At 42.9% G+C, this 22,421-nt stretch overlaps 1 protein-coding gene across 3 annotated transcripts in view; it reads right to left on the bottom strand.

Moving 5' to 3' along the window:
* The window catches only part of FMN1 (formin 1), a 444,603-nt gene that overhangs the window by 385,003 nt on the left and 37,179 nt on the right, over window positions 1-22,421 (bottom strand). For all 3 annotated transcript variants that reach the window (XM_067742229.1, XM_067742240.1, XM_067742249.1), the window contains exon 4: window positions 19,880-21,868. In XM_067742229.1, coding sequence (XP_067598330.1) covers window positions 19,880-21,737 — 1,858 coding nt within the window. In that variant the 5' untranslated portion in view covers window positions 21,738-21,868. The remainder of the gene's footprint in view (window positions 1-19,879; window positions 21,869-22,421) is intronic.

Here is a 22,421-nt window from a genome sequence, read left to right as displayed (position 1 = left end):
AGGAAAATAACATTTAGTTCGTCCCTATGCAACTTTCTACCTATGGTAAAAAGAACCAGCTTATCTGCTATCCTCTTTTTTTTTTTTTTTTTTCCGGTACGCGGGCCTCTCACTGTTGTGGCCTCTCCCGTTGTGGAGCACAGACTCCGGACGCACAGGCTCAGCGGCCATGGCTCACGGGCCCAGCCGCTCCATGGCATGTGGGATCTTCCCGAACTGGGGCACGAACCCGTGTCCCCTGCATCGGCAGGCGGACTCTCAACCACTGCACCACCAGGGAAGCCCTGCTATCCTCTTTAATTAAATTGAGGGTGAGGACCACATTTACCATATGCTCCACTGCAGGTAATGAGAAATTAAAAACTCTTTTTAAAAGTAGAGTTTATCTGGAATGCATTTTAGTGGATACATCAAAAAGAAAGCAAAGCAACCATTGCAGAGCATTTGACTTTTCAGCCCTCATTTTGAGGGGGTCTGATGTTCAGAAAAAGCCACTGGGGCAAGCAACTTGTTCATTTGTCTGTCTAATCCATACTTACTAGTCAAGTGCTAGACACTATCATAAATGCCAGAGGCACGCAGAGAAACATCCTATGACTCCTGCCATCCAGGGGCTCATAATCCAGTTAGTGCCAGAGACTCACATGCAAATAAATAATTATGACAATGCTAAGTGTTTTGAAATGAAAGCAGCACAGAATACTATATGGAATATATAAGAGGAAATGCTTAACTCTAATTAGGAAGGTTAGGAGAGCTTCTTGGAAAAGATGACATTTGTGCTAGGTCTTAATGGGTGAGTAGGTAGTTTCTCACGGAAACAGCACATGCAAAGGCATAGAAGCAAAGAAAGGAAGGGAGGAAGGAAAAGGGAAGGAAAAGTATCATAAAATAAATTTAAAATAGTTTTTTCCAATCGGACGTGTCTGAAATAGGATCTTACTTTCACGGTCATTTTCCTAATCTCTTGTGAGGCTAAGCATATTTTCACTCATTCATAAACTCACTCATCATTCAGATTTTCTCTTAAGTGAATTGACTATTTTCTTCTCCTGGGTAGTTTGCCTTTTACTTACTAATTTACATGAATTCTTTATATAGTCTCCTTGTTAGCCATAAGTGCTGCAAATATCTTCTCCCAGCTTTCCTTATTACTCTTTAAAATTGGTATCATTTGTCATAGTCAAATGATTTTAAATTTCAGATTATTTTAATACAGACAAATTGACCAATAATCTTCTTTATGGTTTGTGCTTTCAAGCAACCCTTTCCTAATCCTTGCATATTTTCTACTAAAAGCTGTCAGGTTTTGCTTTTCACATCTCAGTTCTAAATCCACCTGAAATAGATTTTGTGCATGGAGGTTTATTTTTTTCTTTCCATATGGCTAACCAATTGGCCCAGCATCGTTTATTGAATAATTTATCCTTTCGCAGTCTTTGTAACGTCAGCTGTTGCAGGCAGGAATCTCGGGGTAATGAACTGAGAGATTTCCATGCAGAAGGTTTGGCGGGAGGGTGCTCTTGGGCACACACCTATCAGAGAGTGAGGGATGCAGGGCTGGGCAGAAGGAGATGCAGCCACAACAGAGGCCTCGGCTGGTCACACGGGGAGCACGGAAGCTGGGATGGCTCTTCAGAGATGTTTCCTGCCCAAGTGAAGGATTGGGCTTTGGTACCCTCACACATAGACTGGTCATTGGATAGGGCTGCCCCTGAGAAGTGGGTGGAATCTCTGGTGAGGCAGCTCCCTAAGGCAGAGGGCATGGCCTGGGAGGGACTCAGCTGTCAGCCACCAGCCAGCAAGACAGCTAGGTAGCTGAGGGAACTAGGGCTTTGATCTTGACAGGGGGATCTGGGTGTCACACACAGCATTCACTACACGGCCTTTGTCAGGTACCCCCTTTCCAATTTTACTGTCTCACTATTCTTTTTGGATCCTTTTTCCTATGAAAAAATTTCCAGATAGGTCTCCATCCTGGTCGCCTGCATGTAATCCAATGTGTCAACAGCCCCTTTCAAATGCGGACCTCTAATTACACCAAAACCTCCAGATTTGTCAGACTCTATAGAGTACAGTAGCACATTTTCTCCCTTGATATGAACATCTATCACTAATGTAGCCTGGCTTTCTATTTTAAACAGCCCCCTTACCCAACTGGCTCAAAATCAATATGTTGTCAGCTAAGGCTGAAACCGAATTCTCCTATGTCCTTTACTTGTAAGTGGATATTTTAAACTAAATGCAGGACGTTTCCAGTATCCTCTTGACTTGAATATTGTTCCATTTAGCTTAGGAAGAATTTAGCACGCCTTGTTCTGTCACCGAACACCTCTCTCCACCTCAGTTTTTCTCCAAAGTTGATTAAGAATGTCAGCAAGGGGCTTCCCCGGTGGCACAGTGGTTGAGAGTCCGCCTGCCGATGCAGGGGACACGGGCTCATGCCCCGGTCCGGGAAGATCCCACATGCCGCGGAGCGGCTGGGTCCGTGAGCCATGGCCGCTGAGCCTGTGCGTCTGGAGACTGTGCTCCGCAACGGGAGAGGCCACAACAGTGAGAGGCCCGCGTACCGCAAAAAAAAAAAAAAAAGAATGCCAGCAAGACATTGAAAAGATCTGGACAGGGGACAGTGATGAGTCTATGACATGCCAGTGCCAGTGATTCCCTTCTACATTTTGACACAGGTCCATTCATCAGCACTCTATGACTGGTCGCAGACCCAGCATGTTTCAATAGAGAGTTGTCTTCCCAGTCACTTGGGGCAGGAACCTGCTGGTGATCCCTGACTCTGTTTTCTCTTTCAACTGCACATCCAACCAAATTTGTCTAGTTTTGAGTCCACAGTACTTTGGAATATACCCCTTGTGGCCATGAGCACCAAGACCATCACAGAGCTGTTTGATTCTTAGCTCTGTTTTCAGCTGATCACGTCCTCACTACTGCCAAACCTATTTGCCTCGAAATACAAAGCTGAGAAAGTCATGACCTTTTACTGGTTCCCCACCTGGAAGAGATGACAGTAAATAGTGTCCCTGGGGGATGAGGAAATAAATGCAGCTTCTCAGGATGTCGTCTGCAGAGAATGTCCATTTAACTTTGGGCCTCTATGGCATAGAGACTATTAGGACCGCTAAGAATCATTGAAAAGTGATTTCTCTTTTCAAGGCTGCTATCTGTAATCATAAAAGGAATTCCTTATAATTGTAAAGCACTCTGATGTATGCTTTCTCGTTTAATTCTCACAGCAACTCTGAAAGAGTGATGTTATTAATCCCTCGTTAAGTATGAGACTTGATGAGGTGGTATCTTACAGTCACACTGCTAGTAACTGACAGAGGCAGGATTTGAACTTGGGTTTCCTGATTTCAAGGCAGGGTCTTCTTCCCCAACCCAGCTCAACTGAACAGTTGTGTGAACGATGGCCTATTTAGCCTGAGAAGGAACAAAGGTATCTAAAGGCAGGTGAGCTCTGAAAGGGCAGAGCCTCCAAGTCTCTAAAAGAAAAATGCTGCCCAAAGGACAGAAGGGAGTGATTTTCCTCGTCACACAGAGGCTAAGATTTAACAGCTTCTGCAGCAAAGAGGCAAACGAGCTCCAGATTCAGGCTCTTTGGAAGATTAGTCATACATTATCGTGTGATTTTCTAAGATATTGCTCTTAAAGGAATTAGAAAGATGGCAACAAAATAGCACGCTGCTCTTTAGAATAAAGCTGCAGATGCGTGATTGTAATATCTTCATTACTTAGTAGATGAAATCCTATAACTCCACCAATATTTGCTGATAACATAAAACTGGTAACAAAAGCTACATACGGAAAGCCTAATGGATGCTTAAATACAATTTGGAGAAGTAGCATCTTAGACCACATGACAGCAGCTGGCACTTGGCAGGGATCAATAGTTATTTGAAGACATCTGCATTGAGGCAAGAATGGTTACTATTATGATTAACAGAAAAAAAGCTGTAATCACAGCAACAAATGTCATACAGGGAAATATTCAAGAATGGCATTCTACCTTCCTGTATGAAATCAATGTGCAAGAATTGGTTGGAAGAACGCTAATAAAAAAATTAAGAAACTTTTCCATGTTTATAGATCCCTCTATCTGGTACATTCTATAATAATTATTCAAAATCATCATAGAAATGGCTAAGTGGGAATTCAATTATTTCTCAAGGATAACTCATCTATATCATTTCCCTCTAATAAGTATTTACACCTAAAAGATTCTGAATTCATCTAATGTAGCTAAACATCAGTATAACAATTTATGTGTGTTTTTTTAAATATTTTATTTATTTATTTTTATTTTTTTGGCTGTGTTGGATCTTCGTTTCTGTGTGAGGGCTTTCTCTAGTTACGGCGAGTGGGGGCCACTCTTCATCGCAGTGCGTGGGCCTCTCACTGTCGCGGCCTCTCTTGTTGCGGAGCACAAGCTCCAGACGCGCAGGCTCAGTAGTTGTGGCTCACGGGCCCTGTTGCTCCACGGCATGTGGGATCCTCCCAGACCAGGGCTCGAACCCGTGTCCCCTGCATTGGCAGGCAGATTCTCAACCACTGCGCCACCAGGGAAGCCCCAACAATTTATGTTTTTAATCTTGGTCTTCACTAAAGTGGTTAAGCACAGACAGCTTGGCCTCCAACCTCAGAATTTCTGATTCAGTAGGTCTGGGGGAATGGGGCCCAAGAAACAGCATTTTAACAAGTTTCCAGTTGTGGCTAATAATGCTGCTTGCTCAGGGACCACACTTTGATAACCACTGTTTCTACACCACACTGACTCTCCCGTAAGTTCCTATCGTCACACCTAATTTTGCCATGGGTGAATTTCTTGTGTACAGTAAACAAAAATTCATTCAAGAATTAGTTATTGAGCCAGTATTTATGTAATACGTGCTGTAAGTGATATCAGATGTGATGTCATATATTAGAGATACAAAGATGAATAAAGCTTAGTCTTTGCATCCGTGGAGTTTATATTCTAGAAAGATGTGTAAACAAATAATATGATATAATGTGATACACATCATGTGTAAAGTTCTATGAGAGTAGAATGAAAGTATTCATTCTACAATGAGAGGAATCAGAAGGCTTTATAATGGAGATAACATTTAGGACTTTTTAAAAACTTTTTAGTTTCCAATAATTTTCGACTTATAGAAAAGTTAAAAAATAGAGTTCCCTATACTATTCATTCAGTTTCCCAGCATTATGCAAACCTTGACATTTTGCATAACCAAGATTAGGATGAATTTTGAAGGATGCACGGGAACTTGTCAGGGTATCCCGTTCATAGAAATAATATATGAATAAAACCATTGAGACAGGATATACTAAAAATGATATCTAAACATTTTTGGAGAATTATATGCTAGACACTCTGCCAAGCCCTTTAAATGTTTTATTTCACTTAATTCTTAACAACCCATATCTACTATGTGGATACTGTTATCACTCCCTCTATAAATGAGGTAACTGAGGCCATCGCCAATCTTCTAGTAGGTAACAAAACTGGGATTTAACACTAAAATGTTGAATATTAGCGCACACACTCTTAAGCAATATACTATGATTATTATGATCTGGAAATGAGAATGGTCTATTACGGATTAGGTTCCATTAGGGAAAGTTGTAGGGACAGGGTTCTGATAGTGGAAGCAGAAGACAAGACAGAAAGTGAATGGAAACTCCTAGATAATGGAAGGATACTGTGGTAGGCAGAATTCTACAATAGTCTCCTTGACTTCTATCTCCTGGAGGAACGCGCCCAGAATAATCCCCTCTCCTTGAATGAGGGCAGAACCTATGAATATGATGGTATATCATCATGTCCATGACTCAGTTAAGTTACATGGCAAAGGCAAAAGAATCTGCTGATGTAATGAAGGTCCCTGGTGTTATCACACTGCCCACTGGTTCAGGGCCTCAAATTCTCATGCCATTAGCTAGGCCTGCCCATTCCTTTCCTGGCCTTGACTTCTACGTCCACTCTTGGAACCCTGTTCCATAACTCATTCTTTAAGGGTCCTACTCTGCTAGGTAATAATAGGAGCTTTGTGGGTAAATTAACATGACTTGAGTTTTGTGCACAGATTTTGGAAATCAATCACCTGGCCTCAATTTACATGTGTATTATGCACAACTATTCCAACAACAATGCTTTCACTATTTGAAGCTTGAAGGCAAACTTCAACGGTGGGCATCAGGCACCCAGCAGGTGAGCCTTTTCAGACCCCCTGAATCACAGCCTAGAAGAGTTCAATGTTACCTGCCCAGCCTTCTAGTACACCAGTGTGTTGGGTCATAAAGTGTATCTTGGTGCAAACGTGCTGGTCTTTGATCACGCACCATGAAACATGGTTAATCTGTGACCAGCAAAACACACGAAACAGTAAGCTGCCTCTGGCTTCCATTTCAAGTTTGATCACTTGACCACCCCTCAGTGACCGGCTTTGACAAAAGTTAAGCCTCATTTAAGATTTAAAAAAAAAAAAAAAAGGTCTGTTCTGGTACAACTGATAATGTTGTAAAGTTATTTCAATGAAAAGAACGGTCTACTTGTTCACAGAAACACTTGGCTTTGAGGACCCAGGTTTCATTTAATATCATTCCCATCCTCTGGGTACATTCAGATTCCGAAACCTATGCAGAGATTAATGGTTTTAAGGTTACTTTTTTAAAAAAATAAAGTAACCTTAAATAAATAAATAAAAATTATCTACCCCAAACATGATAGTAATCACAACATAGGGCATGAAACCAGTTTCATTCTGTTTAACTTGGGAAAAAATTGCCCCTGTTACCAGTTTGCAGACCAAGTTTTCTCATCTTTCATCCATCCATTTATTCACTCATTCAATAAAAACATTCACTGAATACATGCCGTATGTCATTTACTAAACCTGATTCCAGGGAAATAATGATGAATGTGACACCATTCCTGAATCTGAGAGGCCTTTATTAAAAATAAAAATAAGGAAATGTCTATTTTAATTCTGACATGTTCTATCATCAGCAGAAACAGGTTCCAAATGCAGATGAGACAGCAAGAGAATGGCAGGGACAAACCCACTCCACTCTACCGTATGATACGGCATACCAGCTTAAGGAATTTCCCACCATTCTGTCTAACTCGTCTTAGGGCAATTTGTCACTAACAGTCACTGCCTTGTCACTTGTACATTGAAGGCTATTTTTAATTAAAGTCAACAACCATAAAAATCTACCTAAACCAATACATATTGACTACCTGGTGGCATGCTATTTAAGGAACTGCAAATCTTCCAACCAGCATATAAGACAGGAAAAATCTTGATGGGAACTCAAGATTGACAGGCAGAACAATGAAAGAATATTATGGAAAATATGTACTAACATAATAAGATGCAAATAATCGAGGTTCAAGACCCATCGTCTAGACAAAAATATGTATAGAAATCAGGAGAGAAATTGACAAAGCTTTGTAGAGAGAAGCTACGACTTCAGGTGGGTCAGAAATAATCTGTAGAATGAAAGGGGACCTTTATTTTTCTTTTATTTTGCTATATCAATTTTTTTTTTTAATTCACCAATTCTGATGTCTTTTTTTTTTAAGATTTTTGTTTTATTTATTTATTTTTTGGCTGTGTTGGGTCTTTGTTGCTACACGCGGGCCTTCTCTAGTTGAGGTGAGCGGGGGCTACTCTTTGCTGCGGTGCATGGGTTTCTCATTGCAGTGGCTTCTCTTGTTGCGGAGCATGGGCTCTAGGCAAGTGGCCTTCAGTAGGTGTGGCACACAGGTTCAGCAGCTGTGGCCCATGGGCTCTAGAGTGCAGGCTCAGTAGTTGTCGCACATGGGCTTAGCTGCTCCTCGGCATGTGAGATCTTCCTGGACCAGGGCTTGAACTCGTGTCCCCTGCACTGGCAGGCGGACTCTTCACCACTGTACCACCAGGGAAACCCGCTATATCATTCTTTAATTTACAGTTTCATATTGGAATGACATTAGTATTGGAAATGCAATTCCAATTTCTTTTTAATTACTTTAATTAAAACAAAAAACTCCCCTGATTCAAAAGCTATTGAGTAGACTAGTTTTAAGCTATATTCTGAAGAGTGCATCAGACGTATCATATATGATCACCACCTTCAACTTTTTTACAAATTAGGTGGAAAATCCAAAATTAACCTACATAAAAGAATAAGCGACTGGAGGAGTGGCCAAGATGGCAGAGTTGGAAGACCCTGAGCTCACCTCCTCCCATGGGCACACCAAACTTATAACTATTTATTTACAGAGCAACTGTTGATGAGAAAGGCCAGAAGCCTACAACTAAAGATAAAAAGAAGGAACCACAATGAGATGGGCAGGACGCGTGAAGGTCAAGACCTGTACCCCCAGGTGGGCGACACACAAATGGGAGGATAATTACAACTGCAGAGGTTCTCTCCAAGGAATGAGGAGTCTGAGCCCCACATTGGGCTCCCCATCCTGAGAGCCCTGCACCAGGAAGATGAACCCCTAGAATATTTGGTTTGAAGGCCAGTGGGGCTTGCTTTGGGGAGAGACAGAGGGCTGTAAGAAATAGAGACTTCACTCTTAAAGGGCACACACAAAATCCAAATGCTCTGAGACCCAGGGAAGAAGCAGTCATTTGAAAGGAGCCTGGGTCAGACCCACCTGCTGATCTTTGAGTCTCCTGGAGAGGCAGAAGCCACCTGGAGCTTACCCTGAGGACACAGACACTGGTGGCAGCCATCTGGGGGAGCTTGTTCTACCATGTGGACACTGGTGCTGACAAGTGCCATTGTGGAGTCCTCCCTCCTCTAGCTTGTTAGCTCTGAGACCTGACCCTGCGCACCAGCCTGCTGGCACCAACACTGGGACATCTCAGGCCAAGCAACTAGCCAGGGAGAGACAGAGCCCTACCTACCAGCAGGCCTGTTATCTTAAGACTCTCTGAGCCCACAGAAACCCCTGGATCCAGCCCTGTCCACCAGAGGACCCAGGACCTGACCCCACACATGCGCTGGCACCAGCCCTGGGATCCTCTGGACTCTGGTCCCACCCACCAGCAGGCCAATGCAAGCCTTGGGACCCTCAGGGTCCCTGGTGTAGAGACCAGAGAACCCGATTCCACCCATAAGTGAGCAGGCACTAACCCTGGAACCTCCCCCAGCTCCACACACACACACACACCCTGGCCCCATACATCAGCAGGCGGACAGTAGATCCAGGAACACCAGCCCCACAACCACCTACCCCAGAACCTGATTCTGCCCACCAATGGGCCAGCACTAGCCCTGGGACACCCACCCTGCCACAGGGCTCAGCAGTTAGCTGCCTCATGACCCAGCCCTGCCACCACCAGCAGCCTCCATACAGGGCAGGGCCTGGCAACCAACCAAACCAGGGGGCCAGAGAGGCCTACCAGATGACCCACAGTAGTCAGTCCACCACATCAGAAGGACCTGCATAGCCCACATTGGGGGCACCCCTGGATCTTATAGCTCTGGAGACCAGAGGGGAGTGTGCTGCTGGGCCCCATAGGACATCTACAAAAGATCACTTCTCCAAGGTCAGGAAACATAATCAACCTACCAAATACACAGAAATAAAAATAGCAAATCAGGCAAAATGAGGCAACAGAGGAATATGTTGCAAATAAAGGAGCAAGATAAAACCTCAGAAGAACTAAGTGACGTGGAGATAGGCAATCTACCTGATAAAGAGTTGAAGACAATGATTGTAAAGATGTTCAAAGAACTCTCGGGAGAAGACTGAATGAACAGAGCCCAAAGTTAGAAGTTTTCAACAAAGAATTAGGAAATACAAAGAAGAACTGAACAGAGACAAAGAATACAATCAATGAAATGAAAAATACACTAGAAGGAATCAACGGTAACTTAGATGATATAAAGGAATGGATCAGTGAGCTAGAAGACAGAGTAGTGGAAATCACTGAAGCTAAACAGAAAAAAGAATAAAAAGAAATGAGGACAGCTTAAGAGACCTCTGGGATAACATCAAGTGTACTAACGCCACATTATAGGGTTCCCAGAGGGAGAAGACAGAGAGAAAGGGGTAGAGAACATATCTGAAGACATAGTAACTGAAAATTTCCCTAACCTGGGAAAGAAAGCAGACATCCAAGCACAGGAAGCACAGGGAGTCCCAAGCAGGATCAACCCAAAAAGGACCACACCAAGACATATTCTAATTAAAATGGCAAAAATCAAAGATAAAGAGAGCATATTAAAAGCAGCAAGGGAAAAGAAACAGGGGAACTCCCATAAGACTATCAGCTGACTTTTCAGCAGAAACTGCAGGCTAGAAGGGAGTGGCACAATATATTTAAAGCGATGAAAATGGAAAACCTACAACCAAGAATAATCTACCTGGCAAGGCTTTCATTCAGATTTGATGAAGAAAGCAAAAGCTTTACAGATAAGCAAAAGCTAAAAGAGTTCAGCATCACCAAACCAGCTTTACAAAAAGTGTGAAAGGAATTACTCTAAGTGAAAAAGAAAAGGCCACAACTAGAAACATGAAAAAAATCAAAGGAAAAAATCTCACTGGTAAAGGCAAATATACAGTAAACGTAGCAAATCAACCACCTACAAAGCTAGTAGGAAGGTCAAAAGACAAAAGTAACAAAATCGTGTATATCCACAATGAGTAGTTAAGGGATACCCAAAACAATTAGATGTAAAATATATTGTCAGAAACAGTAAACGTGCTGTGAGGGAAGTAAAAATGCATCATATAGGTAGATAGTTAGATAACATAGATCAACAGAGAGCTATATATAAACCTCATGATAACCACACACCAAGAATCTGTAACAGACACACAAAAAAGAGAAAGGAATCCAACAAACAAAACAAAATAGAAACAGAGTTATAGATACAGAGAACAAACAAGTGGTTACCAAGGGGAGGGGGATGTGGGAGGAAATAAATAGCTGAGGGAGATTAGAGATACAAAATAATGAGTCCCGGGGTATGAAGTGTACAGTGTGGGGAATATAGTTAATAACTATGTAACATCTTTGCATGGTGACAGATCTAACTCATGCTGATCAGTTTGAAGTGTATAGATATATTGAATTGCTATGTTGTGTAACAGGAAACAACATAGTGTTGTAGGTCAATTATACTTCAAAAATAAACAAACTCAGAGTAAGGGGCATTGGAGAAAGGCAGTCAAAAAGTCAAAACTTCCACTTATAAGATAAATAAGTACTGGGGATATTATGTACAACACGATAAATATAATTAACACTGCTGTATGTTATATATGAAAATTGTTAAGAGACTACATCCTGAGCTCTCGTCACAGGAAAAAATTTTTTTTTCTATTTCTTTAACATTGCATAGATGTTCACTAAACTCCTTGTGATAATTTCACGATTTATGTAAATCATTGTGCTGCACACCTTAAACTTATACAGTGCTGTATGTCAGTTATATCTCAGTGAACCTGGAAGGAAAAAAAAAAACCAGTAAGAGACCAACGTCACTTCAAAAATAGCAAGTGACTTAACAGAAGCAAATGTAGAAGCTTTGAGAGCAAATCAAGAAATTCACAATAACCAGTTGTGGCCTATTATTTGTAGCATCATTTCATCACTGGAAAACACCAAAAGGAGTAGATTATTAAAATCCTTTCTGGGGACTTCCCTGGTGGTCCAGTGGTTAAGAATCCACCTGCCAATGCACGGGACGCAGGTTCGATCCCTGGCCGGGGAACTAAGATCCCACGTGACGCAGGGCAACTAAGCCCGCGCGCTGCAACTAAGACCCGATGCAGCCAAAAATAAATAAATAAATATTTAAAAAAGAATGCTTTCTGACCCAATGAGCCAATAATGATCTGTAATTATAATAAAGCTAACATTTCCTAATGTGTTAGGAAGCATTTTTCGTTGACATTATTTCATTTGATACTCAAAACAACCTTGTGAATTTGACAGTCAGGGGAATAATAACATGGTGCAAAATCAGAATTTCTCTGGCTCTACCAATTTGGGGGCTTCCCTCCCCCTACACACCAATTTCTCCAGATCATTCCAGGAAGCACGTGAACGCATGGATCTAATCTTCCTCATCCCTCATCAACACTGCTGTCCTCACTTCTCTGGCTGCTGAAGGTGTCTCTGGACGCTGCTAGAATTGTCACCGCATTGCTGCAGCTAAGGTACCAGGTGCGTTGCTTAGGCACTACTGCCTACCTTCCCCACCTCCCCTCTCCTCTCTGGGATGAGGTCAAATCCGGTTCCCTCCACCATGTGCCCTGTCGCACCCTGCCCCGGCAGCACCTGAAGCAGGACCCCTTCACCCACAAGTTCGTTACACTCTACTATGCAGACCCCGCCTTCACTATCTTAAGGACATTTTAGTCAAATTACTCTTTAAGTTTTCACACTGCTTTCCTACTGCTCTCCTCTCTTCCTACCATCCAGACACGAGTCAGCAGAAAATCAGGAGGACACAACTTATGCTATTTTCAGTGTCCTCCCTCCCACCCTGACCCCAAAGGTCTGGTAACCTCTCCTGTGCCTCAAATCCTGCTTTCCTCTGGAGGGGCTCTGCCTGGTGACTGTCCTCTGGGCACTCGAGCAAAAGACTCATGACAGGTCTAACCATCTAATGAACCGGATATGCCCAGACCTGTCTGAATCCTGAGGAGACAGTGCTGAGGCTCTAGCCTCACGTGGTGTTTATTCTCTCCGCAATTTCTCTGGGCTAAACTGGAAACCAACAGCTTTCATCAGCCACAGGATTATTTTGGGGTTCTCCCTCCAAATGCAAAACTTAACCTTAAAACTTTAACCTAGGTTTCAAACAAACAAAAAACCCATATCAGAATATTTTAGGAAAAATACGTGAAACCTGGATGACCCCAAGGTCCCCACAAGTCCATCTACATCTTATACATATCTGAATCCCAATTCTAGTTCAAGTTCTGTCCTGTAAGGCTCTGGGACAGATAGAAAGCATCTGGTTCAATGTAGTAGAACAATCCATGACTGGGAAAACCTGCTAGGTCCTTCTGTGAGAGGGAAGGAACTCCAGAACTTGCTATGGCAGGAGGCTGAGGTGCCAGGGCACACAGAGGAACTCTAGGGGGATGGTATGGCCTAATATCACAGCCCAGAGGCCACGAAAATGTTTTAAATATGGCTTTATGCCCATTTAAGAACTATCTAACGGAAGCTACTTTCTTGTAAGTGATCAGAAAGAGGATGAAGTAAGATAAGCAGGAACAATCATTTACCTGGTACTGTAAAAGCCAGCAAGAGGGAAAGAGTGGCCCCAGGGTGGAGTTCACTGTTTTCAAAATGCACCCTCTTCCAGGAAAGCCCAGGAGGAATGAAATAAAACACACAATCTCAATATTCAATACTTTGCTCTATCAATTTGATAAAATGCTTCTAATCCAATTACAACGAAAAGTTTGAGTCTTTTTTTTTAATACCCCAACCAATGACACTATGAGCCAGAATGGTTGAGTTATGTAAATAAAGTATGCGATACATTTTTCTTCAAAGTTTAATACCTATTTATAAAATGTTTTTCTCTTTTAAGATTTTTCAGTAGCTATAACTTTTAATCGCAGTGTTAATTCTGCCGTTTCTATGTCTTTGGAATTACTTTAGATTGATGGACATGGCCTAGGGCCACAGACTGCCACCGGCGCTTTTAATCTTGTGCTCTGACTCCAAGAATAGAAAAGAAACAAGTAAAAACCATTTCCAAGAAGGTGCTATGTTCAAAGCACAATTGGACATTAATTTGGGAAAAACTTCACATATGTAGAACTGGCTTGGAGTTTTAACACATCAGATCGTGGTCATGGTCCTGGCCTTTGAAACATATTCCCTTTTAAAAAACAAAATGTGAATGAGAGAAACACCATTTACTCTACATGGAAACTGACCTCAAAATACAAATTGTTCATTAGTAGAAAATCTATTTCATACTTCATATGCTAATTAGTTATTCTTAATTTGAGATAATTGTGGAAGATATTTTAAAATTCTTTTTGTGCTTTTCACAAAAAGCAATCGAGTACAATGTGCTATCAATCACTGTTAAATACAAGAGCTTTGTTTTTAAAAACTAGATAATTTTTTCTGAATCCACAGGTTGAAACTGTATCACAAGATCTCCCAATTATTTCTTTTACTTCCTCAAGTTTGTACTTTTAGCAATAAAAGGACAGTCGACCAAATTAAATTTAGAGGTAGAACGGTCATACGACAAAGAAATGAAACACTGCAATAATCATTTATTATCAAGATAACCGCTGTTCAGTATCAAAACACACCACACATACACATTCTTTTTTACCCTGTCGTTCTTTTAAAATTCCACTCTTTCTACATTTCTTGTTCTTCGTGGCTCAGTCTATCTGCACCAACTTATACCTCCAAATCTACTCTGACCCTTCTCCATCCTTCCCTGGGCCCTGGAAGGCTGAGCTTGGAAACATCTACCCACTCCCTTTTACTCTGCCTTTTGGCTGGTTCAGTTGGAGAAAGTTTCGAGGCAGAAGACCAAAGGAGAGCGAAGCCAGGGTATTTATTCCCACAGCTTCCTCTCTGATAAGGGCCTCTACCACAAGCCACCGTTCCTGCCCTGTGGTCCTCTCCTTGAAGCTCCCCTGTTTGGGTTCACTGACCCCTGCTTCCCTTGCTCCTTCAGGCCTGGGTGTTTGTTCCCTATCAGGACACTGTCTAACCCAGGAGCCTTTCTTTTCTTTTAATTTCTTTTATTTATTTTAACAACATTGTGTTAATTTCTTCTGTACAGCCAAGTGATTCAGTTATACATATGTATACATTCTTTTTCATATACATATATATATATATATATGTTCTTTTCCATTATGGTTTATTACAAGATATTGAACATAGTCCCCTGTGCTATACAGTAGGACCTTGTTGTTTATCCATTCTCTGTATAATAGTTTGCATCGGCTAATGCCAAACTCTCAGTCCATCCCTCTCCCACTCCACCTCCCACTTGACAACCACAAGTCTGTTGTCTACATCTCTGTTTCTGCTTTGTAGATAAGTTCATTTGTCATATTTTAGATTCCAAACATAAGTGATATCATATGGTATTTGTCCTTCTCTTTCTGATTTACTTCACTTGATATGATAATCTCTAGGTCCATCTATGTTGCTGAAAATGGCATTATTTCATTCTTTTTTATGGCTGAGTAATATTCCATTGTATATATGTACCACACCTTCTTTATCCATTTATCTGTTGATGGGCATTTAGGTTGCTAGCCATGTCTTGACTATTGTAAATCGTGCTGCTATGAACATAGGGGTGCATGTATCTTTTCAAATTATAGTTTTGTCCGGATATATGCCCAGGAGTGGGATTGCTGGATCACATGGCAACTCTAGTTTTAGTATCTTGAGGAAGCTCCATACTGTTTTCCATAGTGGCTGCCCCAATTTACATTCCTACCAACTGTGTAGGAGGGTCAGAAGCCTTTCTTAACTGCCTTCTTCTCTTGGTCTCTGGATACTGCTCCCTCCTTATATAATCCTGCTTCCCTGACTTGTCCTTCTTGGGTGCTGCTTTTATAGCTCTCTAGCAACCTACATATCCCTTTGTAATAATGCTCTAGTCTCAATACTGAGCTTCTTGCTTCATTAAAGGACGTGGGGAAGACACAGAAAATTGTGGTTCAGCTATAATCCTACACCCCCCAACACACATACACACACACAACCCCTCTAGGTGGGGTATTTATTTTTTTCTTTAAAATGTAGTTCAGTAACTCTTTAAAAATCATAAAAGTGACACATTTACCACAACCAGTGAAACAATGTGAAAATATGTAAAGGAAAGAAGTTAATGCTCTTCCCCAGTGATTTTGTTTTTTTGTTTGTTTGGGGGGTTTTTTTGTTGGTTTTTTTTGGATCCTTCCCCTTCACCTTATTCCCCACCTTCACCCTGTCTAGCCCTAGATAAAGAATGTGAACAGCCTGGCCTGTCTTTCTTTACACCTGTCTCCATGATATTCAAACTTTCAAACCCATACCAAACATATACACTCATGTATAGAGAGGGGTGAAACTTGTCTTTACAAAAACAGAGCTTATTCTACATTATTTTGCAACTTGCTAGATAGAGATCTAGTTCCATACTTTAAATAGCCTCATAATATTACGGAGACTAAATATACTCTAATTTATGTAGCCATTTCTCTACTGATTGACACTCCATTTTCTTTTTCCAGCTGCTTTGACCACTATACACAATGCTGCAGTAAACAACCTTATGCATATATTCTTACTAGTGCATCTATTTATGTGACGTAAATTCCTAAAATAGGGCTGCTAGGTCAAAGTTACATATAGTTTCAATGACAATCCCCTTACTTTCTCAAAAGTGTGTACCAATGTATTTCCTGTCAATTTAAGTCCTATATATGTTTTATATGGATACACTATGGTATATGCAATTTTTAATCTTTCTTTCTTAACATGAATTACAGATAATTGTCTACGCACTATATACTTTCTGTAGTAATCTTAAATGGCTGGGTATAGCCATTAAAGTTGTGGAGCTTCTTTAAAATTTTGGGGGGATTGTATCAAACCTCAATATTAATATAGGGAGAATTTCTATCTACTCCCCATAATACATGCCCAAAGACAAATCAAAGCTTTGACAACAGCATTAGATATAATAAAATCTGTTACAAATATGCCTTTCAACCCTTCATCAGTTGACATTAACTACATCTTTTGATGGGCACAATCACTGATAACATGATTCACGATATCAAGAGGAACTATGCCTGGGGCATATGTCTCCATCTCCACCTCAGTGACTTCAAAGGGGAAAGATCATGAGATTGTTGAGAAACACACTGAAGCACTGGGGATCTTCCTGAGTATGGTGAGCCCAGTTACATGGGATTTTTCTGGCATTAAAAGGGTCTATTTCAGATCAAAGGTAAAAGTAGGCCAGAAAAAACAGAAGGGAATCCCAGACCCAAGGACACTGCTATTCAGGTTAGCACAACTAGAGTCCTTCAGGCTTGAGAAAATACCACATTCCACAAAGGCTTGGGAACATTCTACAGCTGTTTCCATAAAACCAAGGTGGTGGTCAGGGTGGGGATGGGGAAGTGGGGAGAGGAGGGCCATGAGAAGACAAATCTGGCCACCATTCATTGTTAGCATATTCTCTGTTTGATCACATCACCACCAGACAAGAAATTCCTGTGCATAAACCTTGGAAAAAAGAGTTAGGAAAATTACAAAGCCAACAGGAGGTACACCAATAGCCTTCATGCTGTTTCCTGTGTGGATGGCAATGTTGGCTTTCACTGTGAGAATGAGAAGAGGATTTTACTCTTTCCTGGGAATTACTACTTGCCCATAACACTAAAGAGTCTTCCAACTGGAAATGGATCTGATTACTTTTGCCAGACTTAATCTCTTACTTGAGCAGTTAATGAGTGCTTTCAATAATCTTAATCACATCACTTCAGTAAAATACCTAGACGCTATTTCCACAGGAAATAAATGTCCATAGACCATAAACTCAACCTGGTTAATAGCTAACGTGGGAGAAAGGTGGGAATTGGACTCAGATAAAGGGCTACTGTTGGGTGATGGTAAATGAGTGATCCACCCTTCGTCTGGGACTGTCTGAGGCCAGTGGATGTGGGATGTGGAGGGAGGAGAAATGAATTGAAAGACAAAGGCAGCTGGAAGTAGCAAAATTCTCCCTGTGTGGACCCACCAGCTGCAGGAAGTTCCTGAAGGATCCATAATATGATGAGGACTCGTGGCCACAGAGAAGGGGGATTAAAGGAAAAGCAGGAGACAGGAACACAAGATACAGATCAAAGACACTATCTGGAGAACGCCCTCCCTTCATGCTTTTCAAAGAGGGATGACGATAAGAGATAACGTTTGGACGTTCCTGGAGGAAGGTCCCAGCAGAAGAGAACTTATCCATGACAGAAAAAAAGGCTTCTCCTGCTCCTATTTCCCCCCTTCCAATGCCTTCTTTTGTAACATTAGAAGCACAGGCAGCCTCCCTACCAAGGAATCCATGTGATTCTAATGACTGGCTCCTAAAGTGCTACGAAGATCCCAATGGAAGGCTAGGGCCAAAGTAAAGGGAATGGTTCTGTGCAACGGTAGGCAGAGGTCACGGGGAAAGGGTGACCATCTGTTGAACGTGCCCCTCAGTGAGCTTAAGGTCAGTCATCAGAGAAACTGAATGTCCTCTGTGTGCCTACCTTGAGCCAGATACGATGGAGCTTTTATAATATTGTTTTGGGTTTTTTTTTTTAATAGAAAAAAGACAATAAAATAAAAGGATAATTCTAAATCGGGGCGGTGGGGGGGGGGAGAAAAGATTTACTGAAGCTCAGTGTATTATTTAATGCACAGTTTCTGGAGGAGCGGCACACCAAGTCGCAGGATTTAGCGTGACTTCTAGAAAGACCTTTCGGAATTGAGGCGGCTCTTGCATGCCCATCTCTCCAGAAGTCTCTATCTAATCGTTGCAGAGAGCTTCCTTTCAAAGTATTTTGAAGGCTCCAGCATTCACAGGGAGAAAGGATTTTCATCACTAGGATTCTATGATACATGATATAAAATCTACAATTCTCTGACTTTCCTGATGAAGCAGTTTGGTTATATTAGGAAGTAGCAAGTCTCATCAAACTAAGAGCAATACATTACAAACACAAAATGAAGAGCATTTACCGCATTTTAAAAGAAACACACCCTGGGATCAATGATATAGAGAAATTTATAAAATGGCAAGAGTTCAAAATAAACAGAAGCTTTTGAAATTCCTCTTTCCTAGACAGATATTTTCATCTTAAAAATTGCACATGATGTTTTCTCTAAACTTTAAGAGACTATATATCATATTACGAGCCTAGACAAAGCATTGACCATATGCTGTGAAAGGACCACTGAAAAAGAACCCATTATCTACACAATGGCATACACGACCCTAAACATCTGGCCGCACTGGCCTGGAAAATGTAGTGAATACAGGAGTGGCACTTTTATACACTTTTTTAGTCTTATTGATCCTACTTATAGAACCACCAAAATTATTTTCATATAAAATTTTAAATCACATGAAACATACGAGCCAAACTGGCTCTTTAGTACCTTTTGCATAAGACATGATGTTATACCAGTAACAGTAGAAACCCATACATAAAACATAACTTCAGAATAAACATTACTTCGTGTTTGTTTGGGAAATAAAATACTGTTAGAAAAAAGAAAATCTGAATCAAGTTTCTTCAAGTGAGAAGGAATTCATCCCTCTTCTAGTATTAAAAAAAAAAAAGTTTTTGTCATAAAATAAGGGTGCTTATAAAAGTGATTACTAAAAGAAAAAAAACCCCAAACCTCTAACAACAGACAGATGAGCAAAGACACAGCATGCTTCTGCTCTTCTGCTTACAAATTCGAGGCACCCCAGCAGCATGAACAGCAGAATTTAGGTCAAGGGGCCAATTAGCATCAAAGGCAGCGACAAGTTACTACTTCTCTCTGCCCAGTCCTGTTTCCTTTGAGAGTCCTGTATTAAGCAACCATGGAGGCAGCTTTAGAGCATTCCAAAACAAAACATTTAAAAAGACATTTACAAAGTATTGCTTCTGGAAGCAACTACAGCCCTGACCCCAGAAGTCAACACCATCCTCACCATCTCCACACTCTTGTATACGACTCCCGGCTGTCCTGTTACAAGGTGAATTAACTAACAGGCCGAGGAATTTCGATTCATCGTTAATTAGCGAGTGTCTGAATAGCACGGGCAGACTGACACTGTGGGGTCGCCCAGGAACACATGTAAAGCATTTGAAACCGGGACTAACCTGGAGGTGACCGGTGCTGGGGCTGAGCTGCGGTCCTCCCAGGCCCCAAGCTCTTTTCCAAAGGTTCCCCAGGCACCAACCGAGGTTGGCCCGCTCTGAGGGAGGTCGCGTTGGCTCCTTTGGTCTCCGTGACCTTTGCAGAGAGTGGGGGCTCCAAGGTGTCAGCAGAGGGTGACCCAGAGAAAGCACGGCTCTTTCTACCAAGAGAGTCATCAAGAGCGGCTTCCCTCTCAGCAGGCAGTGAAGGGGGCCGGAGGATCCTGTGATGCTGCTGAGGGCTGGGGAGCCTTGGAGAGAGAGGCAAGGGAACAGGTGACATCCATTTGTGCGTGCTGGACGGAAAGGATGAATTATTAAATACCGTGCCGAGAGCTGCCAGTGCCGGGGGTGCTGGCCTCTTCTCATCACCTCCAGGGTCCACACCGCGGGGCAGATCCAGAAACAAGGTTTTGTGGCCACTCAGAAGCAGCCCAGCTCCCCTCTTGCTGCCGGTTTCTGGGAGGGTATGGGTGGCTGTCGTCCCGAAGGGAAATCCCAGCCGTTTCCCCTCGGTGGCTTCATCTAATTTCTCGCTCTCTATCACCTTCAGGAGGACCTTGTTCACAGCCCCCTCAATGCTGGCTAGGGGACACTCCTCAGCGGATGGCTGCCATGACCTGTCCGTTCTCTGCTCCTTGCCCCAGCAGCTGACACCCCAAGCCCCAGCCTCAGCTTCCGGGAGGGTGAGCAAGTCTGCGCTGGGTATGAACTCAGTTTGGGCTGCTGGGCAAACGGCAACCCTTTCCTCACCCTCAGGATGCGTTTTAACTACTCGTTGCACCTGAGCAGACAGATCCTGGACTTTGGCCACCACTTTGGAAATAGGCTTCTTCCTGCAAGTCCGTTCAGCAGCCTTCTCTGCCCGGCCCCCCTCTGCCTCTGCATGTTTCTCGGGCTCCTTGTGACTTTCGGTCGAACCTGTTTGCAGATGCGCCAGCCTGCGAGGGCCCCTCTGGGGCCCCCCGGCACCAGCACCTCCTGGCTCTGTGGAGCTGCATTCGGGGGGCAGCCCGCCTCTTCCATGCCCCGCAACCTCAGAAGCCTTCTTGAAGCTCCCCAAGGCGGAGTCAGCATCAAGTGTCCTGGGGATCTCTGGGGTGCAGCTCCCTCTCCTCTGGAGGGAAGAGGTAAGTGCCCCATTTGGAAGCAAGTTGCCTCTCTCCTCTAGGAGCCAAAGATGAGGCCTTGCTTGAGAAAGAGGAAGGGCGTTGCTGGAACAGATCTGGTCCTTCCCCATCAGAGGGGGCAATCCCTGGCCCCCATGCCCCTTTCGTCTTGTCCTCTTCTGCAGGGAGTTTTGAGAGAGCCTCTCAAAGCTCTCTCTCCTTCCACCAAACCTCCGGGCCTTTTTGTTCCCGTGGGAGCTCCTCTTATTGAGAGAGCCCACGGGGGGCTCCCCCAGCCAGTGGCCACCACTCTGGAAACAGTCGTCCTCGGGGGCCAGGCTCACAGAGAGCTCCGGCAGCTTCCCCTCCTGGTTCCCCATCGTAATGCCCAGGATGTGGTCTGAGCTCAGCAGATTGGCCAGCAGTCTCTCCCTCTCGGCCGTGAGTTTGTACAGCTCAGTTAGAATGTCTTTCGTGGGAGTTGGCTTGAAAAATATGTCGCCTGGATGTTCGGTCGGCTGCCAGCTGAGGCTGTTGATGTCGGACCCCACCCTGACTTGGTAGCAGTTATGAAACGCTTTACTGGATCTGTCTAGAGTTATGGTGCCCTTGTACGAAAATCCTCTGACTTCCCCCCTCGGAAGATAGAAGCTGATGTAGCAGAGTTCGGTAATGGGCTTACGCAATTGGAGGGTGCAGTGAGTGCCTTCCATTATGCCTACCTAATTATTCATGCCTCGGAGATGCTGGTCTGTGGTGAGGCTTCCCAGGCTCCGGTGGTGGGCCATGTGATGGTGGCTAAGCAGGGAAAGCATCTGACAGTCATCTCCAGCAATGAGACGGCCTGTTAGAGGAACAGGGGAAGAAAGAAGCTAGTCTGACGGAGTGCGTGAATCACACAGCGACATAAATCAAAGCATAACTGGACTTATCCTTCCTCTTTGGCTGACCTCAAGCAACTCAAGGCAACAGCCAGGAGGCTGATCGCAACCTCCTCCCCACTCTCAGCTCACCCTTGACTAGCAAAGCTTTGATACAGCTGAGAATGGGAGAGTGCTCTAATTTTAGCCCCAGGACAAAAGTCCCTTCTCCCCACATGGGAACTTGATGTATACCCTAAGCAGGGTCTCTTGACTTCTCAACGCTTCAGTTTAGGTTCTTCTATAAAACAGAGCTAACATACCTCCCAGAAATCCTGAGGAAAGGGGACTTTGAGGTCCTTAGAAAACATTACTCTCCAAGAAGTACCTTCTAAGATTTGACATTAATTATCTATTTAACTGAAAGCAGTGGGGGAGGGGGGAAGACAATAGGTCACAAACTTTGAGTCTCTTCTGGACACAATTCATATATTTTGCCAAAAGAGTGAAAAGTGAAAATTTAAAGAAGTAACCCAG

This window comes from Pseudorca crassidens, chromosome 1 (assembly GCF_039906515.1).
Source record: "Pseudorca crassidens isolate mPseCra1 chromosome 1, mPseCra1.hap1, whole genome shotgun sequence".
NCBI classification, from domain to species: domain Eukaryota; kingdom Metazoa; phylum Chordata; class Mammalia; order Artiodactyla; family Delphinidae; genus Pseudorca; species Pseudorca crassidens.
This window is presented reverse-complemented; position numbering and strand designations above follow the sequence as displayed.